Here is a 25,626-nt window from a genome sequence, read left to right as displayed (position 1 = left end):
TGGGATTTGCACAGTGGTGGGCACACTTCCGATAATCCGATAACAGATAATTATCAAAGATAATGTTTTCATTATCGGATTATCTTTTTAGATAACTTTAAAAACCATCATCGGACTAATTATCTTCCGATGAATTGCCGTCTGATAACTTTTAGACCGATAACGTAGTAAATCAAGCTGAACAGTGAAAAACATTTTTAAAACTTAAAAGCAGTTGAGACCTACCTGTTAAAAGTTTCCTAATAGGTATATTGTTCTACCCTCTGCAAACAGAAGAGAGCTGTTTTCAAGAAACCATGCTATCCTCTGTAGGCAAAGGAGAACTGGTGACCCAAAAAAAAAAAAAAAAATTCCTTTAACACCATATAATCGCAATATCACCCAAGTCATCCAGAGGCACACATTTTTAACTTATGGTTCAAATTTTAACCTACTCATTTTGGACAGGTTATTTAAAATTACTGTCATGTCTGGCGTTTTATAAAGTGAAAATATCAGATATATGTTTTCGTTTTAAAGTAATGTGCTAATTTTTAAGAACGGCAAACAAAGGTTTCTGTACCAAATATTCAGGTCTGTTTTTCCTATTGTATCAAATAATTATTTCATGCAATAAAATGCTAATGAATTATTTAATTTTTAGATTATGTGTCTCACAGTTGAAGTGTACCTACGATAAAAATTACAGACCTCTCCATTCTTTGTATGTGGGATAACATGCAAAAACGACAGTAGATCAAATACTTATTTGCCTCACTGTATGACATACATGGTTTTACTGTGACCAGAAACCTGTACAAAATAAATAACTCAGTATAAACAAAGACATCTGCATGTATGAATATTATCATTATCAAGGTTGGGTAGGATTACTTTGAAATGTAATCCAAAAGTAATCAGATTACAAGTAATCCAAATGTATGTACATACATACATGTAATCCACATGTATTCTTTCAAAGTATTCCTACCCAACCTTGATCATTATAGTACCTTGTAGTATGTTGCTGGTTAGTGGGCAGTAACTGACCTTTCTGTGTGTCTCACACATTATGTCATGTCACATAGATGTGGTCACACACAGCAATCATCTGTCACACGTCACTGACCAAAATGAGACATGTCCTCTCATCAGTTTCAGCCACAGCTTTAAGGAGTAAAGCTCTGCAGAAACACACACACACACACACACACACACACACACACACACACACACACACACACACACACACACACACACACACACACACACACACACACACACACACACACACACACACACACATATCTCAGGCACATTGTGTTTGTGTTTATTTTTGAGTAAAGCAGACAAACTGTATGCAGGTAAAGTGGACAGTGATGTATTAGGCCTGTTTTTAACCCAATGACTTACAGTGTAAATTTACTTGTTTGTGCTTTTTTCTTTTTGTAACTCTTTGTTGTGCTAAATTTTGAGCTGTTTTATGTCTCGTACCATCATGTCTTCTACTGCATGTGCAGCAGTAAATTGCAATATGCTGAGAGCCATCTTATATTTTTCAGCTTCTTTCTGCATACATGAGATGTAACCACTGTTTAAGCACACAGTCATGACCCTTTACACATGGCATTAAAGTTATGGCTGGATGTTCATGTGGGCAGGTCCCTTCAGATCAGTAGGTGTCATTGGTTGAAAAACTGGACAGGCAGTGGGGGAGGCAGTAAAATGCAGGTATCTGGGCAATTTCAGGTTTCTGTACAGATTGTGCTCTCAGGTGAAAGGACATGAAGGAATACGGCGGGAGCACTGTTAAGGATTTTACTTTTAAAAATCCTACTGTTGACCAGGTATGATGGAAATGTCTTCTTTGTTACACCTTGACTTGATACTTCACCAGGCAAAGCAATTAGGCATTGCATTAAAAACAAATTGAAAACAATGTAAAGGACAGTTTTTCTACTGAATTGTTTTAACTGAAACAGAAAGCCTATACTTTTTTGTATAATCTAATGTGAAATTAAAATGTACAAGTAAAAATGTTTCTATGTGGCGTTTCCATGTTCTCCCCGTGTTCGTGTGGGTTCCCTCCAGGGTGCTCCAGCTTCTTCCAACTTTCAAACACATACAGATTAGGTGAATTGGAAACTTTTAAAATATTCGCCATAGGTGTATCTATGGGCTTAAATAAGTCTGTGTGTGTATATATATATATATATATATATATATATATATATATATATATATATATATATATATATATATATATATATATGCAGATTAGGTCATTTGGCCATAAGTGTGAATGTGTTAGTCTGTCTATATGTGGCCCAGTATAGACCGGCGTCCTGTCCAGGGTGCCCAGCCTCTCACTCAGTGACTGCTAGGTGCTAGGATAGGCTCCAGCTCCCCCCATGACCCTTAATTGGAGTAAGCGGGTATTTGTAATTTGAAGCTGCAATTCATTAAGTGTCAGGTTTTTATACATAGCAACACACTTCAAAACTAATAAATAAGTCTTGATAAAAATATAATAATTTGTGCCAACTGTTTACAACTTGAATGTTGAGGTCAACTCACAGGTGAATGATGGCGATGAGAATCCTGAGCGTGGTAACTGGGCCAGCAAAAAGGAGTACATCTTCTCTAGTATTGGCTATGCTGTTGGACTGGGAAATATCTGGAGATTTCCATATTTAGCATACAAGAATGGAGGTGGTAAGTCATTCTTCTTGGTCTGGATTTGATTTTTGTTTACAGTGTGAGGAATATTAGGAGTTGCATTCCTTCCTGTGTCATTTATTCCTTACTTTTGAACAGGTGCCTTTCTCATTCCCTATTTTTTGATGTTGGTGGTGGCTGGAATTCCTCTGTTCTTTCTGGAAAGTGCTTTTGGGCAGTTCTGCAGCCAAGGACCAATCAATGTGTGGCGAGCAGTGCCAATACTACAGGGTAATTCTCTTGTTAAAGATCTGTGAAACATTAGTTAGGTCCAGTTAAAGCTCAGATTGTCAAACAGTTCAGTAAGAGGTTTGGTTAATCTTCAACTAAACAGCTTCTGAGTTCAGACCTAGTTGGGTTTTTAAACTCCTCCACACCTGTAAGGTTTTGTGATTTCTTCATTAAGAGACACAGCTGATTACTCTGGATTTTACATTAACTTTGAAACAAAAGTACAAGCTAAATTATAATCCAAAGATAAAGTTCTTCTCTTTCTGTCATGGTCATAAACTTTGTGGGTTCAATTAGTATGTTATGCAAAAAATATATATAGTGTATTGTAATCACTATACTGGTTAATAGAAGGCAATATTTTAAGACTTGTAGATGGGAGAGTTTGGTTATGTTCAAAATGAGAGACCAGCATTCCTTTTCTTGACTTTGAATCACTTCATTACATTCTTTTAGTGTCTCTTTACATCCATTTGTCTGCTTATCATGTGACTGGTGCAACGTTTATCAGTCAGTTTCATTTGCAAACAAGAAGGTGATATTAGAAGCCTAAAGGAGCCAGTATCCACAAAGCAGCCTGAGGCTAAAAATAGCTCCTCCGGACGTTATTCTAAGAAAAATCTTAGAATTCCTTTAATTCTTAGACATTGATTAGGATATTCCCTTGGACGAAGAAAGTTGTCCAGAAAGCACCTTAGGCCTTAAGAGAGCTCCGAAGGTGCCAAACTGGTAAACGTAGGGAGGGGAAGTTTTAAGAAGCCTAAGAGTGTCTTAAACAGAGGAGATTGCAGAAAAGACAGAGAGGAAGCAGAGATATTCTCCATATGTAGGATGACAGTGAGTCAGTAACACGTTACCCACTTGATCTACGTAATTATTTGATGTTAATTTACTGTCTCAGTGTATTTATTAATTGTTTAGGTTCTTGTTATCATATACACACTGTTAATATTATCATTTTATTATTATAACAATTATTAATATTGTTATTTTCTTTTACTGTTACATCTATTTTGTCATTTGATTCTTAAATGGACCACAATGGAAATAAGTGTTTTCACTTTGTTGTGTCAATTATATTATGTACTCACAACGTACTGAATAAACTCACATACCTATGCATTTAATGTATAGATAATCGGCATGTGAATGAGGTACATTCAAACATTTTCAAGCTGTGCAACAATTCATTTAATTTTCTGGGTTTTATCAGCATAACAAAGTTATCCTCATGAGTATACATCTTAATGCAGTTCAGGTTATATGATCGGTTAATTTTACTGTCCATTCATCATGACTAGGAGGGCAGAGTGCATTTCTTTTTCTGTTTCTCCTCTCCTTTCCGTGACAACCAATCACAGCTCTAGGACTGCATCATACCTAGCAATGGGATCAACCCCGCCTCTTCACAAAGATAGGAGTTTCTGTCCCCTTCTGGCTCACTCTTGGCTAAGATTTCTTGCCAGGAAACTTTAGGCTAAATTAGGAGCTCTTTGAGAGGACTTTGAGTTGCTTTGCGGATACAGGTCCTGATGGTTGTAATTCCTGTAGTGCAGGTGTTGGGAAAGGTTGCATAATCCAACACCTTAGAAGTTGAAGTGTCTAGGTTTGCGATTGTATTGTGATTCCTCACTCAGCTTCTCAACTGCTACAACTGATGTATCACATCATGCACAAACTCACATTCAGTAATGTTGGCAATGAACAGTATATCAACCAGAACACATCCCTGAGGAACACCAGTATTCATTTTGTGAAGTTCAGAGATTGTGCTCCTGCTCTTCACAGGACTATTTCTTTGAAATCCTGCAAATTCTCAGGATGTCCCAGAGAGTAGCCAGTGCAACTAAATTAAACACTTTGTTAAAAAAAACAACATAAACTGCAAAGAAGCACTACCAATATCTGTGCATGTGTTTAATGTATGGCCAGAGCTGTCAATGGTTTGCAACTGACTTATTATGTTTTGAGACAGATGCAGAGAAACAGGCAAAGCTCATAAGCACGAATGCTGCCATGCTGAAATTTTGGAATACAGTCATTCAAAATGACTAGCATGCCAGAGCTACTGTAATGACACAGAACAGTTAACCTACCAATATAAGTTATTTTTATTTGTTTTAAAGGCATTCTGCATGAATTAATAAACAATAATAAATGTATTTAAATGATTACATAAATACTGCTTGAGAACTGCTCTCTATATTTCAGGTGTCGGTGTTGGTACTGTTATGGTGACTGCAATGGTGTCTGTTTACTACAATGTCATCATCGCCTACAGCCTGTACTATATGTTTGCATCCTTCCAGTCTCCTCTTCCTTGGTCCAACTGCCTGAACTGGGCTGACAGTAACTGTGGTAACACACCCATTGGTGCTTCATGGCCGTTTCTTCTCAACACAATGATGACATTTAACTGAAAAGGGACATAAAATATGCACACAAACCAAACAAACACAATTCTGTGACCCAATGTTAACCTTTGTTGTCACCTAGGATTTGGAAATGAAAGAAACTCACAAACAGGCTCATTTCAAGAAAAACAAAACTTTAACCACACGATTTTAATTTCCATCATGTATGTAGTGAGAAGATTTTTCCCTGCAAGAATCCCTGGAGATGTAGTAGGTGGCAGACATTTACCGTATCTTCCGCAGTATAAGTTGCAGCAGAGTATGAGTAACACCTACCAAAACATGCCTCGTGAAGAGGAAAAGACATACACAAGTTGCTCCAGAGTATAAGTCACAATTTTTCATGTATGTGGAACTCACTTTTTAACACACCATTTCCCTGGGGCAGGACCTTGAAATTCCAAAATAATCAAGATGAGCAAATAAACAATTTAATTCAATTTCAATTTATTTTCATTTATATAGCGCCAAATCACAACAGAGTTGCCTCAAGGCGCTTCACACAAGTAAGATCTAACCTTACTAACCCCCAGAGCAACAGTGGTAAGGAAAAACTCCTGAGGAAGAAACCTCAAGCAGACCAGACTCAAAGGGGTGGCCCTCTGCTTGGGCCATGCTACAGACATAAATTACAAAACAATTCACGGAAACAATTCACAAAATGAATATACAGGAAATGCTGTTGGTGCACAAGACAGGAGGGTCTCCAACACAAATACAACTCCCATCTCTGGATGGAGCTGCACCTTAAACAGAGAGTAAAAAAAAAAAACTGAATCAGGCAAGAAATACAAGAAATACAGTACAATTTGCCAGCATTAAACAACAAGAAAAACAGGAAATACTAAGGTGATCGCCAGCCACTAGCCCTAAGCTTCACTAAAAGACCCAGAATTTAGGTAAAGTTGAGGCCGTGGCACACTCTGTTTCCTAATGAAATGAATTAAAAGAGTAAAAAGCGTAAAACAAAACTATACCAGTATGCTAACCATACGAAAGGGAAAATAAGTGCGTCTTAAGTCTGGACGTGAAAGTCTCCACAGAATCTGACTGTTTAATTGACGCATGGAGATCATTCCACAGAACAGGGGCACGATAAGAGAAAGCTCTATGACCTGCATACTTCTTATTCACCCTAGGGACACAAAGTAGTCCTGCACCCTGAGAACGTAAAGCCCGGGCCGGTACGTAAGGTTTAATTAGGTCAGCTAGGTAGGGAGGTGCCAGTCCGTGAACAATTTCATAGACTAGTAGCAGAACCTTAAAATCTGATCTCACTGGGACAGGAAGCCAGTGAAGGGATGCCAAAATGGGTGTAATGTGGTCGAACTTTCTGCTTCATGTCAAAGGTCTGGCTGCAGCATTTTGAACCAATTGGAGAGCCCTAATGCTGGACTGCAGTAAACCAGAAAATAGAACATTGCAGTAGTCCAATCTAGAAGAGATAAACGGATGGATCAGGGTCTCAGCATCAACCATAGACAGGATGGGTTGAATCTTTGCTATATTTCGCAGGTGAAAGAAAGCAGTCCTCATAATATTTCTAATGTGGAGGTCAAAGGACAATGTAGGATCAAAAATTACCCCAAGATTCCTCACTTTGTCAGTGTGATGTATGACATGCGAGCCTAGGTTAAGCGTTAACTGGTCAAATTGATGTTGATGTCTCACTGGACCAAGAACCATCATTTCACTCTTATCAGAGTTTAAAAGTAGAAAGTTTCTGGACATCCAACTTCTTAGGCAATCTTATGTGAACGAGATTACCAGGAGTTATCGGCATGTATAGCTATCATCAGCATAGCAGTGAAAGGTAATCCCAAAATGCCTCAATATTTGGCCAAGGGGTGCTATATAAAGGGAGAAAAGCAGGGGGTCTAAGACAGACCAAAACAAGAACAAGAACAATGTTTTCACTTTCTTGTGTCATCCATGTATTTTGAACATATTTATAATTATATTACGTACTTACATTACATTTACTAAATAAAATCATGCATGCACACATGCGCGCATGCACATTTTTAATATATAGGGAGAGTGAGTCATCTATAGCGATGATTTTTGTCAAAGTTGCCACATGATAAAGTTCCGTCTTGTCTATCTATAAAGAAAGAAGCGTCTGTGTGTCTGTCTGTGTATCGTGGCTCACATATCTCTCTGACGGTTTGTGTATTATTTATTTCTTTAATTTATTTCTTCAGTCTCTCCCCCGTGAACACGTTAGAGATAAGCATCTGTTTAAAGCAGAGAGTGACTCATCTTTGTCAGTGATCTTTGTCGAAGCTGGCGCATGAGACGATTTCGCCTTGTGCCAATAATGATGATGACTTCAATATAAAGGTTTTGAACATTAATCCCCAAATATTTTATAATAAAGGATGCACATCACTGTGCCATGCGCAATCCATATCCGAAAGCAGTCAGAGAGATATGCGAACCATATACACACAAACACATCTTGCTTTGTAGATAGATTTTATTTAGTAGACTTACATGATGATTACATTTATTGGTTCTGAGTTAGTGTGTTAACGATCTCAACAGGATGAACTCATTTATTTACCTGTTCATTCACTCAGTGCAATTTACAGGGTACATATGTAGGTTTTTGCTAAATAATAGGCATAATATGTCTTGCAGAATTATGTGTACAAACTCACTGCACAGAATGAAAATCAAATGAGCCCTTGACAATTTCTCTCTCTTTTTCAAGCAGAGTGCAGTTTAAATGAAACAGTGGCTAATTTGACTCAGATAAATGGTACTTGTCCTGAAGAAAGCACAAGTCTGAGTGAGCAGTACTGGGAGTAAGAAACACACTCATGTAAAGAAGCACAAATTTGAAAACAAGTGTGAATTTAACAGTCACGCTTGTCCTCCTTAGTAATGTGGTTCTGCAGAGATCCAGTGGTCTTGATGAAACAGGGCCTATAGTTTGGCACTTGGCCCTCTGTCTGCTGCTGAGCTCCATTCTCATTACTGCAGTGCTCATCAGAGGCATCAAGTCATCAGGCAAAGTAAGTCAGTGGCAACTTCTAGCCAACTCATTATTTTGTCAAACAGCCGGATATCACGTCTACAACAGCAGTGAAACATAAAAAAAATCATTTCATCATTAGCATTGACTTGCACTGAGCCTTTACATCAACTTTTTTTCTGAAGCAGTTGATTCATTCAGTGTTTTGTTTAAAAATGGAGAGCTGTTTGCTGAAGCAACGGTTCCATTCAATGATTTGTTCCAAAATGGAAAACTATTTTCAAAAGCAACTGCAACATTAGTTTTCCTGCTTGTTTCAACACTGAATCATTTTCTGAAGCAGCTGTTTTGTGGATATTTGAGTGTGTCATCTTCTGAACCAAGGAATTCTCACTGTCCACAAGATGCAACCCTTGTAGTGTTTCAAATGTTTCTGAAAAGCCATTTGCATTTTGAAGCAGTGGCTCCAGGTGGAGTTTCAACATACTGAATTATTTCTGGAATAATAGTTGCATTTAGTTTAGCCTGTTTTGAAATACTGAAATACTGTCCGAAACATTTATTCAATTTAAGGTTTTGTTTTTAAATTTAATTTAATTTTGACATTTTGAAAAAGCAAATCAGTTTATGAATCAAAGAATCCCCTTTTACTGCCGAGACGCCACCATTGTATCGCTTTGATCATCTCAACATGTTGGGTCTGCTTGTGTTTCTGCAGGTTGTGTACTTCACAGCTACATTCCCTTACGTGGTGATTCTGATCCTGGTGATCCGGGGTGCGACACTAGAGGGAGCCAGAGATGGAATAGAATACTACATTGGTGTTCAATCCAATTTGACCAAACTCACAGAAGCACAGGCATGTACACAAAAACACCACACACTAAAATACAGAATGGTTCGAAGATATGTGCCCGTCTTAAACTGTCAACTTTCAGGTGTGGAAAGACGCAGCGACTCAGATCTTCTATTCTCTCTCTATTGCCTGGGGTGGACTCATGACTCTGGCTTCCTATAACAACTTCCATAACAACGTCTTCAAGGACACCTTCGTTGTGACACTTACCAACGCTGGTAAAAGCACAGCTTATACCGTAATGACTTTTTCTCTGTTAAAATGAACAAATTGCACATTTGCATTCACAGAAGGCAGCATTTCCTAAATAAGATTATGCTGGCAAATGCAGAAACATTTACAACTACAAAACCCAGCTGCTTCAGTTCAACAATAGGTAGTAGTATCAATAAATGTTTTGCAAATTGAAAAAAAACACACTTGCTGTAGTACACGTAAGAATTTTTTTTTTAAGAATTATATTTGCTGCAAGTCAGACACACAGAAATGCTTTGCAAACTTTCACAATACAACAGACATTTCTGCCTGAAAAACTTTAACTGACTAAAACAGGAATAAAACATTAAAGACATATATGGTGTGCATAAGAGTAAAATCACAAATAAAGGAAATAGCCTTAGTCAGCTCTCCTGTCCAAGAACAGAAACAGGTCCAATGTCCTCCTAAACCCTGTCCCCTGAACCCTTGCAGACTTAAACGGTGAGTGCACAAAGCTACAAAGGTAGGTTAGGGGTTGGAGACTATCCCAGCAGGCACAGGGTGTGTGTGAGGTGGAGTACACCCTGGACAGGATGGCAGTCTATCACAGGGCTTAATTTATTTATGCAGCGCCAAATCACAGCATAAGTTACCCCAATATTCAACGCACAAGGTCACATGCTACCCACCTCCTGAACAAGCACATTAACAGCAGTGATCAGGAAAAACTCCTTTAGGTATTTTTTGATTATAGGATGAAACACCAAGCAGACCAAACTCAGCGTGGTGACCATCTGCTTTGGCTATTTGAACCAAAAGAAAACAATGAAATAAAACAAGCACAACAAGAAATTATGAATGAATGAATGAATGAATGAATGAATGAATGAATGAAAACTGTTTATTTCGAACATTTGATACAACAACAATTACAAGATAGATCAGTAAAGACAACAACAAAAAAGTTCCTACTGTGTACCCAACATGTCCGAAAAGGGGTAGGGTGAAGCATCAGCTTATTTATCCCTACCCCTTCTTCCCCACAACCATTAATACCCTTTGCCACATATACACATAAATTCCTACACACCTAAACCGATATCAATATATATATATACATATATATACACATACACATACATATACATATACATATATACACATATATATACACAAACATAAATATACACCTACACATACCTACTTACATGCAAAATACTATATATTTACAAGCCGAAACAAAAAACAAAAACACCCTAACCCTCATTACCCTTCCTCCTCCCTATACCCAGAAAAAACCATATTTTTGTACCGCTGTTTGAACTGGTTCATGCTTGGACATTGCTTGAGCCCCACTCCCAATCTGTTCCACATCCTCACCCCACAGACAGAAATACAGAAACCTTTTAATGTTGTTCGTGCCCACTGATGCTTTAAATTAAATTTCCCCCTCAGACTGTAATCCCCTGATCTGTTAAAAAACATATTTTTAATATTTGCTGGAAGTAAATTGTTTATTGCTTTATACACAATTTGTACTGTTTGAAAATGAACCAAGTCTGTGAATTTTAAGAATTTGGATTGTAAAAATAGTGGATTTGTATGATCTCTATAGCCAGTATTATGAATAATTCTTATAGCTCTTTTCTGCATTACTGATAGTGATTGTGTTGTACCTTTATAAGTATTACCCCATACCTCTGCACAGTACTGTAAATATGGTAAAACCAGTGAGCAGTAAAGAATGCGGAGTGAGTTGTGGTCCAGAATATGTTTCGCTTTGTTTAGAACTGAAATGCTTCTTGACAGTTTACTTTGTATATGTTTTATATGAGTCTTCCAGTTTATCTTATCATCTATTATCACCCCCAGAAACTTATTTTCATGTACCCTTTCAATATCTACCCCCTCGACTTGTAACTGAACCTGTATGTCTGTATTACAATAGCCAAATAACATGTATTTTGTTTTACTTAAGTTTAATGATAATTTATTTCTGTCAAACCATATTTTCAATTTTCCCATTTCTATACTGATCCTCCTCAGTAACTCCTGCAAATCCCCCCCTGAACAAAAATGCTTGTGTCATCTGCAAATAATACTAATTTTAATATTTTGGAAACATTGACAATATCATTTATATAAATTAGAAACAGTTTTGGACCCAATACTGACCCCTGTGGGACGCCACAAGCATTGTCCAAGCATGATGATGTATATTCCCCCAACTTCACAAACTGTTTTCTGTTACTTAAGTAGCTTCTCACCCAGTGCAACACCAACCCCCTAATCCCATACTGTTCAAGTTTATTGATTAATATGTCATGATTAATTGTATCAAAAGCCTTTTTAAGGTCTATAAATATTCCAACTGAATGTAATTTGTGGTCTATGGCGTTTGTAATCTCCTCAACTGATTCTATTAATGCAAGTGATGTTGAACTATGTGCTCTGAATCCATATTGACTATCAGTAAGTAATTTATGTTTATTTATGAATTTGTCTAGTCTATTATTGAATAACTTTTCTAATAATTTGGAAAATTGTGGAAGCAAAGAAACAGGTCTATAATTTGTGAAGTGGTGTCTATCCCCAGTCTTATACAGCGGCACAACCTTAGCTATTTTCATTTGATTGGGAATTTACCGGTTTGAAATGATAAGTTACAGATGTATGTTAATGGTTCTACAATCCATTCAATGACCTGTTTTACCACCACCATATCAATTTCATTTAAATCGGTAGATGTTTTATATTTACAATTATTCACAATGTCTATAATTTCATTTCCATCCACTGCTGTGAGGAACATTGAACAGGGATTTCTTTCTATGAGATTATTATCCCAATCCTCAGGTTGGGAATCGGGAATTTTTTCTGCCAAGCTTGGTCCAATATTTACAAAAAAATTATTAAAACCGTTGACTACCTCATCCTTATTTTCCTTCTTGACATTATTATCAATGAAATACTGAGGGTAACTCTGTTTTTTATTACCATTTTTGATAATGCTATTTAATATATCCCATATTCCTTTAATATTGTTTTTGTTATTATATAATATGTTACTATAATATTCCTTCCTACATACCCGTATAATATTAGTTAATCTATTTTTGTATTTCTTATATCTATTTTCTGCCTCTTTAGTCTTTAGTTTTATGAATTCTCTATACAGTGTAGTTTTCTTATTACATGCATTTCGTAACCCTTTCGTCATCCATGGTCGAGCTTGGATTTTTTGTTTTCTGTAGTCTTGTTTAATTGGACAGTTTTTATCATATAATGATGTAAATATTTGTAAAAAAGTTTCATATGCACTATCAACATCACTTTCACTGTATACCTTTTCCCAGTTTTGCTCCTGTAAATCCTTCTTTAGTGTGTTCATGTTTTCCTCTGTCCGCACTCGCCTGTATTTTATTTTCTCCTCTGGCTGATTCCGCCGATGGTTTCTATTATAAACGATGAAAACTGGTAGATGATCACTAATGTCATTAATAATCCACTCACAGTGTTATTCTCAATATCATTGCTGAATATATTATCAATTAAGGTGGCACTATGGGATGTAATTCTGCTTGGCCTGGTGATTTTTGGATATAAACTCATACTGTACATTATACTGATAAATTCATCTGTTATTTTCTGCTTATTTGGATTGAGCAGATCAATATTTAAGTCACCACAAATGAACACAGTTTTTTGATTAGTTTTTGAGAACATTTTTCCCATACAGTCAGTGAATGTTTCAATACTAGATCCTGGTGCTCTATATATACAGCTGACTAATACATTTTTGCTTTTTTCTTCACATATTTCAATAGTTATACATTCTAATAAGTTATCAATCACAGTTGTCATATTGTCTACTATTTTATAATCCATGTTCTTATCCACATACACAGCCACTCCTCCTCCACTCTTATTTTTTCTGTTTACACAATTAAATTCATATCCATCCAGTTCAAAATCCATTCCTTTATCTTCATTGATCCATGTTTCTGATATAGCAATTATGTTAAATATTTTTTTAAACTGACTTAAATATTCTTTAATGTTGTTAAAGTTTGCATATAGACTTCTGCTGTTGAAATGGATTATTGATAATTTGTTATCCGTTTTAATGATCCGATTAAACTGTTCATCTGTATAATAGCAACAACTGTCATTGATATTTGAGAAGAAATTATTGTCCGGGTCTATATCGTGCTCCAAGTCCAGTACATTGTGGTCTGTGTATTTAAATGTTCTCAGTTCTACTTTTCCATGATCAGCAATCCTTTGAGTTATATCCTTCTTGTCTCCAGATGTAGATGAATAGGTAGTAGATGAATAGGTTCCTCTGGTCTGTGTCATGGTGTTGTGATGTGTTTGTGTCCTCATACCTTATTGGTCATATTTGTCCAGATCCTCGCTTAAGAAACACTATTGTTCATATTTGTCCAGCTCCTCGATGTTCCTTATTGCCATGACTTTTGCTTGTTCTGGTGATCCGTTCAGTTTGATGAATATTTTACAGTTTGAAGTCCATGTGTGCTGGATTTTTCCCTGTTTCTTCAAGAAGCGTGCTTTCCTGGCGATGTCGGCATTCCGTTTGGTGAGATGTTCATTGATGAATACGTTTGTCCCTTTCAGTTTTCTTCCTTGTTTTAACAGTGCTGTTTTGTGTTTTCTGTTGATGAATCTCATGATGACGGTTCGTTTATCACCGTCATTTCTCCGGGGCAGAGGGTGGCACGCTTCAATGTTATTTAAATCCATTTCTATACCTTTAGATAGGAGGAAATCAGCAACCTGTTTTTCCACAGGTTCCTGTTTTATCAAACATTCAGTGACAGAAATGTTGCAGGTAAGTCAGTATACATATTGAGATATCACAAAGGCAGATGGCTCAAAAGACAACCATGAGGTGAAGAGCAGTCCCCATAAAATGCAGTGTCAGTCATAGTTTTTTGACCATGTGATGGTCCGTTAGCCAATATTTGCCATGTATTTTAAATCTTTTATCTGAAGATCTCATGAAATTTGAAGTCTAATGTCATCAAGCAGATTAGAAATGCTATAGTGTGCTGATTTCTTTGTCACACTTGACACAGGATGTAAGGATAGTAACTGTGATCACAGAAAGTGTGAATGTGCATAAGGCTTCACAAATTCTGTAAGACAAAAATTCTAATTTTTGTCTAATTTTGTTAAGCATTTGAAAAGGTTATGATTGTTTTGTATAAAATAACATACTCAATGGGCCTCATACAAGAACATTTCATAAATGTCTCTCAAATTTCTCTAACGTGTTGTGTTGTGCAAGCATTTCTTTGTTTAGATGCATTGCATGAATTTCAGGATAATTTTATTTCTGTTCTCAGTGTTCTGAACCTTTTTTCTTTTCAATTTGCAAGGTGTTTTTTTTTTAATGCAATTACCTGTTCTTGATGCAGATGGTGTGTGTGTGTTTGTGCGTGCATGTGTGTGTTTTGGTTGTTGCTGATGTTTTCTTAATTGCCCTGTTTGTTTGTCTGGCTGTTTATTTGTGAACAGCCTGGAGCTCACAAATTTTTTATATATATATCATTGTGGAATTTTTTTACTGGAGATTCATATCTTGATAGGCAAGAAGTGATTCAATTTTAAAGGTCCTAGGTCACAGGGCAAAGTCAGGAAAAACTTTGGAAAATTGGAAAAATTCCTATCTTTAACACTGAACAAATTTTCAAAAATTAATAACTGTCAAAAAACATCAAATTTCTTTCACATTCAAGGTCATTATGCAGTATCTTTGACAACGTTTGATCCAGATCTGATCCAGATTACAAATTTTGTGGCCATTTAAATTTAACATTGAAAACCCCATTTAATGTTTCTTTTTACATTATATCTTAAACATGCCCCAATCACTCTCATATTTGAAGGTGAGATGCAGACTGACACTCACTATCAAATCAAATCAAATCAAATCAAATCAATTTTATTTATATAGCGCCAAATCACAACAAACAGTCGCCCCAAGGTGCTATCACCTGCCAAAGTTTGAGCCAGATCTGATCCAGATTGTGGATTTTGTGGACATTTGAATTTAATATTGAAAAGCCCATTTGGTGTACATTTTGCATTATATCACAATCAAAAGTGCCTCAGTCACTCTAATTCGTGACAATGAGGTGCAAACTAGCACTCTCAATGAATAGACTAAGTTTGATCCACATCTGATCTGATCTGTATTGCAGATTTAGCAACAAACAGTCGCCCCAAGGTGCTATCACCTGCCAAAGTTTGAGCCAGATCTGATCCAGATTGTGGATTTTGTGGACATTTGAATTTAACATTGAAAAGCCCTTTTGATCTATATTTTTCATATATTTTAGCTTATGAAAAGCCACTTCTAACATGACTTTGACCTTGAAAATTTTCTGCAAGATAAAAATTTGTGCAATTGGAAACTAGTGGTGGAGGTTTGCACTCTATGAGCTCAGTGCTCTAGTTTAAAAATGTTATGGCCCTTGTCATCCAACATACGCTCTCCTTTTAAATGCAACACCATCCACACTGTGTCTAGAATCAAATGTAACTCCTTTCATCCATGAAATCATGATGCAGAGCAATGTTTTCATCTCTTCTCAGGTACGAGTCTTTTTGCAGGCTTTGCCATATTTTCTATTTTGGGTCACATGGCTCATGTCTATGGGAATCCTGTAGGAGAGGTGGTAAAGGAAGGTCAGTCCAACCGTGTCAACTACAAGTTCATAAATCAATTCCTCCAGACGTTCCTAAATTCTCTGCTGTTCTGTTCCTCTGCAGGATTTGGCCTTGCATTTATCGCATACCCAGATGCTCTGTCAAAGCTTCCCATTTCTCCTCTGTGGTCCATTCTCTTTTTTGTCATGCTCATAACAGTTGGTCTGGATTCTCAGTTTGCAGGAATTGGTGAGATTTTCTTCATGCACACCATCATTTTCATGTTACTCATAAAATTCAGATGCATTTCTGTATCCTGAAGTCTTTCTCCTTGTCATTAGAGGTGCTCACAACCTGCCTGCTGGACGCCTTTCCTAAAATTTTTAAATCCAAGCACATCCTCTTAACTATAGCGGTAAACATTGTTGTGTTTCTCCTTGGGCTGCCATGCGTCACAAGAGTACGTGTCTACGGAACGAATATGACTGTTGTTTTAATTTCTCCGATTCACTCAGCTCATGTGTGTCTGTGTGGGACAGGCTGGAATATACTGGGTGACTCTAATTGATCAGTTTGTTGGCAGCTGGCTGCTGCTAATTTTGGCATTGTTGGAGGTCACTGGGCTCTGTTACATTTATGGTAAATAGCACAATTACAGATGCTCTATACAGTATTGTTCAGAATAATAGTAGTGCTATGTGACTAAAAAGATTAATCCAGGTTTTGAGTATATTTCTTATTGTTACATGGGAAACAAGGTACCAGTAGATTCAGTAGATTCTCACAAATCCAACAAGACCAAGCATTCATGATATGCACACTCTTAAGTCTATGAAATTGGGCTGTTAGTAAAAAAAAAGTAGAAAAGGGGGTGTTCACAATAATAGTAGCATTTGCTGTTGATGCTACAAACTCAAAACTATTATGTTCAAACTGCTTTTTTAGCAATCCTGTGAATCACTAAACTAGTATTTAGTTGTATAACCACAGTTTTTCATGATTTCTTCACATCTGCGAGGCATTAATTTTGTTGGTTTGGAACCAAGATTTTGCTCATTTACTCGTGTGCTTGGGGTCATTGTCTTGTTGGCATATCCTCTTCAGTATAAGGCAACATGACCTCTTCAAGTATTTTGACATATCCAAACTGATCCATGATACCTGGTATGCGATATATAGGCCCAACAGCACAGTAGGAGAAACATGCCCATATCATGATGTTTGCACCACCATGCTTCACTGTCTTCACTGTGAACTGTGGCTTGAATTCAGAGTTTGGGGGTCGTCTCACAAACTGTCTGCGGCCCTTGGGCCCAAAAAGAACAATTTTACTCTCATCAGCCACAAAATATTCCTCCATTTCTCTTTAGGTCAGTTGATGTGTTCTTTGGCAAATTGTACCCTCTTCTGCACGTCTTTTATTTAACAGAGGGACTTTGCGGGGGATTCTTGCAAATAAATTAGCTTCCAACAGGCGTCCTCTAACGGGCACAAAACTACAGGTAATCCAGACTGTCTTTGATCATCCTGGAGCTGATCAATGGGTGAGCCTTTGCCATTCTTGTTATTCTTCTATCCATTTTGATGTTTGTTTTCCCATTTTTTTCCACACGTCTCTGGTTTTTTTTTTGTCCATTTTAAAGCATTGGGGATCATTGTGATGAACAGCCCATAATCTTTTGCACCTGCGTATAAGTTTCCCCTCTCCAATCAACTTTTTAATCAACTAATGCTGTTCTCTGACCAATGTCTTGAACGTCCCATTTTCCTCAGGCTTTCAAAGAGAAAAAGCATGGTCAACAGGAGCTGGCTTCATCCTTAAATAGGGGACACCTGATTCACACCTGTTTGTTCCACAAAAATGACAAACTCACTGACTGAATGCCACACTACTATTATTGTGAACACCCCCTTTTCTACTTTTTGTTTTACTAATAGCCCAATTTCATAGCCTTAAGAGTGTGCATATCATGAATGCTTGGTCTTGTTGGATTTGTGAGAATCTACTGAATCTACTGGTACCTTGTTTCCCATGTAATAATAAGAAATATACTCAAAACCTGGATTAATCTTTTTAGTCACATAGCACTACTATTATTCTGAACATTACTGTATGCAAATAATCACACCACAGTGAACACATTCGTTTTGCACCTGTGCATAATGTTCTCACACTTTGCAGGAGGGAACCGCTTCATTAAAGACATCGAGATGATGTTGGGAACAAAGACCTTTTGTTTCTGGCTGTGGGGAAAGCGTGTTGGTTCTTCATAACCCCCTGCATCATAGCGGTGAGACTCATATCACACACATGCTATGTTTTATTCACTTTTAAGATTTTATTTATTTGACTTTACTACTTTACGTGTCATCATATATATGTAATACTTCTTTAAATATAATATTTCATTCCTTTCTTTCTGCTTCTCCTTTTTGCTCGGGATCACCACAACAGATTGAGTGTGAATCTGTAAGTTGATTAGTTTTATGCTGGGTGGTCTTCCTGATGCAATGCCACATTACATGGGAAATGGGCACAGGTGGCCTTGAACTGGGAACCTTAGATGCAAGTGCACGTTTTGTTAAAATTTCAACCATAAGTTAAAACTGTATGCCTCTGTATGCCTTGGATTAGCGGAACTGTGCCCACCACTGTTTACCGGCGACACGTAGCGGAGCCGGTAAAAGGAGCTTCATCAGCGACACAATAGCGGAGCTGATAAACGGATATTTCGACCTGTATATAACAGCATGAATGTCCAACACATCATCAGACACAAAGGGGTTATTCCCATTTGAATCCAATTCCATCGTTTGCATGGTTTATTTTTCTGTAGGTAATTGGGTTCGGTTGAGGGTAGGATTACCGTGAAGCAGCGAGCAATCTCTCCAACAGCAGTCAGGGCGCGGAGTAATCCATCAAATGTGACAATCCATCAAACGTGAAACAGTAATTCTGTATCAGAATCCACAACAATACTTTTGTCTGTAGCTTAAATTCACACATGTTTGTCGGCGACATGCAACTTTCCATCACTCTGAGCTAACAGCGCTAACAGCTAGCAGAGCATGCAGCCAGTGTTCTGATGAATTGTGAGTCTTGCAAGTTCTGTGTCCCGGACATACTGCGCAATGCACAGTTGCACACGGCACGCACTGTTGCACGTGGAGTAAGGAATGTCATTCAACAGTAATGACATGTCATCAGAACACACGGTCAGGGCGTGGAGTAATACATTTATGGCCGGTCTAATATTTTGTTTCCATCCCACAGATATTCTATGCCTGATTATGTCACACGATTAACCAATCAGATTAGCGAAAAAAAGGTGTAATTGGATTAGAATTGAAAATATAAACAACCAGCTGCTTTGCTGATACATTCACCTCGCTAACAATTCTACATCATCACAACATTGTCCCAACATCAGTTTCTAGTAATGACATTAAACAGACTGCATTTATATAGTCTGACATTAGATAGTGATGTTGCCACATTGTAATTCTGTAGACTCTCAGCTACACTGTTACCACATTGTACGACAACTAAGTGGAACCCATATTTTATGGGGAAAGATTTTGTAGGTTTTATTCAAATACCACTCATATTCGTTGAAAGCCATGTTCATCACTTTGAAAGTGATGAGGAATTTTCTATGTCACCACCTCAATTAGAAAGTCAACTTTCTAATTGGCTGGGCATGTGAATTGTCAAGAGACATGAGGACTGAAAAGTTGTGGGAAACTGAGTCTAAATGATTTTAGCCACAGTGTATGTAAATGTATGGCCTCAGCTGTATAACAGGTTTTGGGGGGTTGCAAATTAAAAAACTCAACAAATACTTAATTCTGGAGTTTGTACTTCTCACATTTCATGAATGAAATCCACTGACTGCGGTCTAGGTGATCCTGATCTGGTCTTTGATGGAACTTACACCCCCTGTCTATGGTGGGAGTGTCCCGTACCCACCCTGGGGTTTGGCTCTGGGCTGGTGCATGGTGGCCTTTGTCCTCATCTGGATTCCCATCTTTGCCACGTGGAAACTGATGACAGCAGAGGGGCAGCCATGGAAAGTGTGTTTCATATTTCAACATTCATTTTTTTAAACCACCACACTTTTCATCATCATAAAGTCCACTAAATTGTCGTTATTTTTTTAAGTACCCACATTCCTCATCCTATAATGTTTTATTTTCTACAGCGTTTGAAGTCGGTGTGTTGTCCCTCTGAGGACTGGCATCCTTACCTGGCTGTTCATCGTGGAGAACGTTACTCTGAAGAACGCTGCAGGCACCACAAAATGAAGAACATCATCTCACCAGATTCAAATAATCTAAATATTATCTCCAACTCATGGCTCTGATATTCTGGGTTTTGTGCTCATGTATGTAAAAATGCTTTCAATGACATGTGCAAGCTGAAATTTATTTTTATTTTTTTATTATTATTATAATTTGATTTGATTGTGTATTGAAGGTTACAGTTGTTCTACAAATATTCAAACCACTAGATGGCAGACAGTGGGAGTCATTGTTGAGCTGTGCTATGACTTGACAATGTACATCAGCCATGTATCAGCTGGCAGAAATACAATAAATGCAGTGCCTTAACATTCAGTGTGTCAGTCATTTGAGGCCCTTCTTGAAGGTCAACACAAAAATAAATGATGGAGAAAGCGCAATGTTATAATAGCAACCTATCAAAGTAAAGCCTGCCTTTTAAGTCAGGGTGAGCACAGAACACAGCATTGTGGTATTGGAAAAGTGGACACAACTTGCAGGATTTCTAATGGGTTAATGGACAAGTGCACCTTGTCATATCATGCAATGGCCCATGGCCATCAAAGCTTTTGTGAGCCTTTGTATTTTTCCATCAGTATTTCCTCTTATTTCATTTGGTGGTTGTTTTCAATTCACAAACATGTATTGAAAACAACTCCATCCCCACCAAAGAAGGGTGTGCTTGCACTAGGAACCCAGTTATGTAAGGTGCATCTGAGTGTTGTACTCTTTTCACAGTGCTGGACTTTAGACCTGGTTTTTTGGGCCCGAGGTGCAAACGCTTTCCAGTAACAAATTATATCAACAGACCAGCTTTGCACCTGACAGTACCTAATTTTTGGACCAACACACCCAAATGACAGCAGATATACTGTTTTTTGTGTTTTGTTTTGGAGGATGAAGGCACTGCACTCGGCTTTGCACTGCTTTGTGCTGGTGCAATATAGGGCCTGTAGTTTTAGCTCTGCTATGTGCAACTACCTGCACTTCACATTGTGTGTGCTGCCTGCCTATTTATAGAAGGCAGTATGAACAAGCAGTTTGGGCAGAAAAGGCTATTTGTTCTCATGTTTGTTCTATGAAGCGCCAAAAAAAAAAAAAATCAAAGAAAGGGTTAAAAGTGTATAAAAGCTGAATAGAAGTGATTCTCACTGAAAGCTGCAGTGCACGATGTCCTTTGAGAATACAGAGTCATGTGATTAACTGTTACATTCATTCACTGTCTGTGTCTGCTTATCCTGTTGGGGACTGTAGGAGCTTATCGAGCTTTAAGAGAGATATCAAGTAGATGGTGAACAAGTCAGTAATCCATCACAGTGCTCACTTTATAATACATACTGTACCTGATGGAATTTTTCCTTATCACTGTTGCCAGTGTGCTTGCTCATGGGCTGGATAATGTTAGACCTTTCTGTTGTGAAGCATCTTGGGAAGACTTGTGTTGTGACATGGCACTGTACACAAACCAAATTCATGCTCTCCAAAACAGCACAATAATGTAAATAAATCAACACAATCACCCAATAGTATTTTATTCTTTAAACACACTCTTAAACATTGCAACACGTTCAGTTATGTCCACTTGCTACCTCTCTTTAACATAAAGAGCTCTTACAAGTTTTGGATGTTGAACTCAACTTCAGCATCCAAAACTTGTAAGAGCGCTTTATGTTGAAGAGAGGTAGCAAGTGGACATAACTAAACGTGTTGCAATGTTTTAGAGTGCAGTCATCGGGTTTGACTAGCACCCCCATACGTTATTATTAATGATTTGTAAGAAATATTATTTTCAAAGTTTCATTATAATAAAATTTTAGGCTTGCACCTTAGAAGTCACTGCATTGGGTTACTTTGTCATGTGACTATGTGTTCTTTCAATTCATTCTGAGTCACTGAAACTTGAGGAGCATGTCTGTAATCAATCTTTCAGACTTTCCAAAGTCTGCCATGTTTGTCACATATTCTTAAAACAAACAAAAAAAACCAACCAAACAAACAAAAAACAATACTTGATGCATCTTTTCTGAAAAATTGTGAAATGTTGGATGTTTTAGATCTGAAGATGCACATAAAACACACTTTATAGTTACTCAAAAAGAGTTATTGTTTGTTTTGTTTGTTTGGTTGGTTTTTTTTTGTTTGTTTTGTTTTGTTTTTTGTTGTTTCCCCAGGGTGATCTGCACTGGGATTTGGCACAGGTTTTACACTGGATGCCCTTCCTGAGTCAACATACAGCTCTACATAGAGAAGCACACACTTACCTGAGACGTGACAGGACCAGGTGTGCACAAAACTGCACTGCGGCCAATGTATATAATAATACGAAGGTAGGCTGAAAAGTTCTAACACAGTTAATGCATTAACTGCATCATAGTGAGCCTTAGAACTTTTCAGCTTACCCTCGTAATATGCTCAGAAAGAAAAAAAAACTTTGAAGGAAAAATCATGCCCACCCCTTTTGTATCTCATGCAAGTAAACAACACATGGCTATTTTTTACCCCATAGCTTTGAATAATTGCAATTATGAGCTTCATAATGCATATCATGTGACACGATGGATAGTGGTTAGCACTGACCACAGTGACAAGGTCCCAGGTTCACTTCAGACCTAGTCTTTTCTGTGTGGGGTTTATGTGTTTGCATGGCTTCCTCCCACTTCCAGAAACATGCAGGTTAGGTGAACTGGTGGCTCTAAATTGATGATAGATATGTGTGTGAACGTGTGACTGCAGCCTGTCCAGAGTCTACCCCACCTCTCTCACTATAACTGCTGTGTCCCTGGGATACATATAGACAGACAAACACATTCACACATTTAAACTTTTGAATTCAGCAAACTCCATGACTTTGGAAGTGGCAGAAAGCTGGAGCACCCACAGGGAACCCACTCAAATACAGGGAGAACCTATAAACTCCACACAGAAAGAACCAGGCAGAAAGGGATCCCAGGGTCTTTTTGTTAGAGGCAACAGTGCAAACCACTAACCCACCATGCTGCCTGAGGTGACCACTTCTACTTTGAAAAATCATTAGCAAAATCAACATGAAGCTAAAGATTGCTCATGGTAACATGTGTCATGTTATACTTTTCAGCTTTGCGTAGACGAAATGACAGTTTTATTGCTGTCTGCATATGAGAATGCTGTGTAATTTTTTTTTCTGCACCCACACCCAACTCACTGCACTCACACCCACACAAAAACTCTGCAAATATCCAAAAGCTATATTTAAATATACAGAAGCATGTTTGTTATGGCTAACAGGTTCTTCAGGACTAGAACTATGTGTATTTAAATATTAACCGACACAGAGCTGTTGACCACATCATTAGCAAATTGTAAAGCTTTACTGAGAGGAATACTTGCCACTCTACAATTGAAAAGGATTATATCTCATGCTGGTCTGGTGGTTAAGCGTTGGGCTTTGGACCAGAGGATCCTCGGTTCAAACCCAGCCTGATCGGAAAATCACTAAGGGCCCTTGAGCAAGGTCTTTAATCCCGGTGTGTAGTGAGCACCTTGCATGGCAACACCCTGACATCAGTGCGTGATTGTGAGTGCGAATGGGTGAATGTGAGGCATAATTGTAAAGCACTTTGAATATCTGATGCAGCTGGGAAAGCGCTATATAATTGCAGTCCATTTACTAATACAGTCCCACAGGGCTCTTTCGACCATTTCTATTTGCAAATCGATGCACCAAAGTGTTGCCAGTAAATACCTCCTGTACTTTTTCTTTTGGCTACTTTCATTTGGGGTTACCTCAGCTAATCTCACCACTGTCTCCATCTTCAATGTTACCTACATGTCTTTGGCCTTCGTCTTCTTCTCATATATGGCAGCTCTATCCTCAGCATCTATCTCTGGATATATCCTGCACATAGAGTTGGATATAGCGAAGCTAGAGGGTGGAGTCACCCCTGGACGTGTGCCGTCAAGGATCATGCACTGCCAATACCAAAGAGGGCAAAAAGCCACACAGTTCAGTGCTACAAGTGACATGGTTTGATCGTGCTGTTGTGTCTTTTCAGATGGAAAATATCACCCAAAATGCCGTATTTATGTGCCTGCATTGACTGTTGCAACCGCCTCATGGTCCATAAACTTTGTGGGTTCAATTAGTAGTTATGCAAAAAAATATATAGTGTATTGTAATCACTATACTGGTTAATAGAAGGCAATATTTTAAGACTTGTAGATGGGAGAGTTTGGTTATGTTCAAAATGAGAGACCAGCATTCCTTTTCTTGACTTTGAATCACTTCATTACATTCTTTTAGTGTCTCTTTACATCCATTTGTCTGCTTATCATGTGACTGGTGCAACGTTTATCAGTCAGTTTCATTTGCAAACAAGAAGGTGATATTAGAAGCCTAAAGGAGCCAGTATCCACAAAGCAGCCTGAGGCTAAAAATAGCTCCTCGGACGTTATTCTAAGAAAAATCTTAGAATTCCTTTAATTCTTAGACATTGATTAGGATATTCCCTTGGACGAAGAAAGTTGTCCAGAAAGCACCTTAGGCCTTAAGAGAGCTCCGAAGGTGCCAAACTGGTAAACGTAGGGAGGGGAAGTTTTAAGAAGCCTAAGAGTGTCTTAAACAGAGGAGATTGCAGAAAAGACAGAGAGGAAGCAGAGATATTCTCCATATGTAGGATGACAGTGAGTCAGTAACACGTACCCACTTGATCTACGTAATTATTTGATGTTAATTTACTGTCTCAGTGTATTTATTAATTGTTTAGGTTCTTGTTATCATATACACACTGTTAATATTATCATTTTATTATTATAACAATTATTAATATTGTTATTTTCTTTTACTGTTACATCTATTTTGTCATTTGATTCTTAAATGGACCACAATGGAAATAAGTGTTTTCACTTTGTTGTGTCAATTATTATGTACTCACAACGTACTGAATAAACTCACATACCTATGCATTTAATGTATAGATAATCGGCATGTGAATGAGGTACATTCAAACATTTTCAAGCTGTGCAACAATTCATTTAATTTTCTGGGTTTTATCAGCATAACAAAGTTATCCTCATGAGTATACATCTTAATGCAGTTCAGGTTATATGATCGGTTAATTTTACTGTCCATTCATCATGACTAGGAGGGCAGAGTGCATTTCTTTTCTGTTTCTCCTCTCCTTTCCGTGACAACCAATCACAGCTCTAGGACTGCATCATACCTAGCAATGGGATCAACCCCGCCTCTTCACAAAGATAGGAGTTTCTGTCCCCTTCTGGCTCACTCTTGGCTAAGATTTCTTGCCAGGAAACTTTAG

The 25,626-nt window shown here is 37.7% G+C and overlaps 1 protein-coding gene across 1 annotated transcript; it reads left to right on the top strand.

The window, feature by feature from the left end:
• Positions 1-1,632: 1,632 nt before the first annotated feature.
• Positions 1,633-20,415, top strand: slc6a14 (solute carrier family 6 member 14). Its single transcript, XM_034167597.1, is given in 16 exon segments — positions 1,633-1,826; positions 2,514-2,694; positions 2,797-2,928; positions 5,140-5,301; positions 8,059-8,152; positions 8,230-8,362; positions 9,041-9,181; positions 9,261-9,396; positions 15,998-16,090; positions 16,175-16,300; positions 16,393-16,511; positions 16,591-16,690; positions 18,234-18,299; positions 18,302-18,342; positions 19,955-20,125; positions 20,254-20,415. Coding segments are annotated over 16 exon segments (1,920 nt in total). The 5' UTR covers positions 1,633-1,763.
• The last annotated feature ends 5,211 nt before the right edge of the window (positions 20,416-25,626 follow it).

This window comes from Thalassophryne amazonica, chromosome 3, assembly GCF_902500255.1.
Source record: "Thalassophryne amazonica chromosome 3, fThaAma1.1, whole genome shotgun sequence".
Taxonomy (NCBI): Eukaryota; Metazoa; Chordata; class Actinopteri; order Batrachoidiformes; family Batrachoididae; genus Thalassophryne; species Thalassophryne amazonica.
This window is presented reverse-complemented; position numbering and strand designations above follow the sequence as displayed.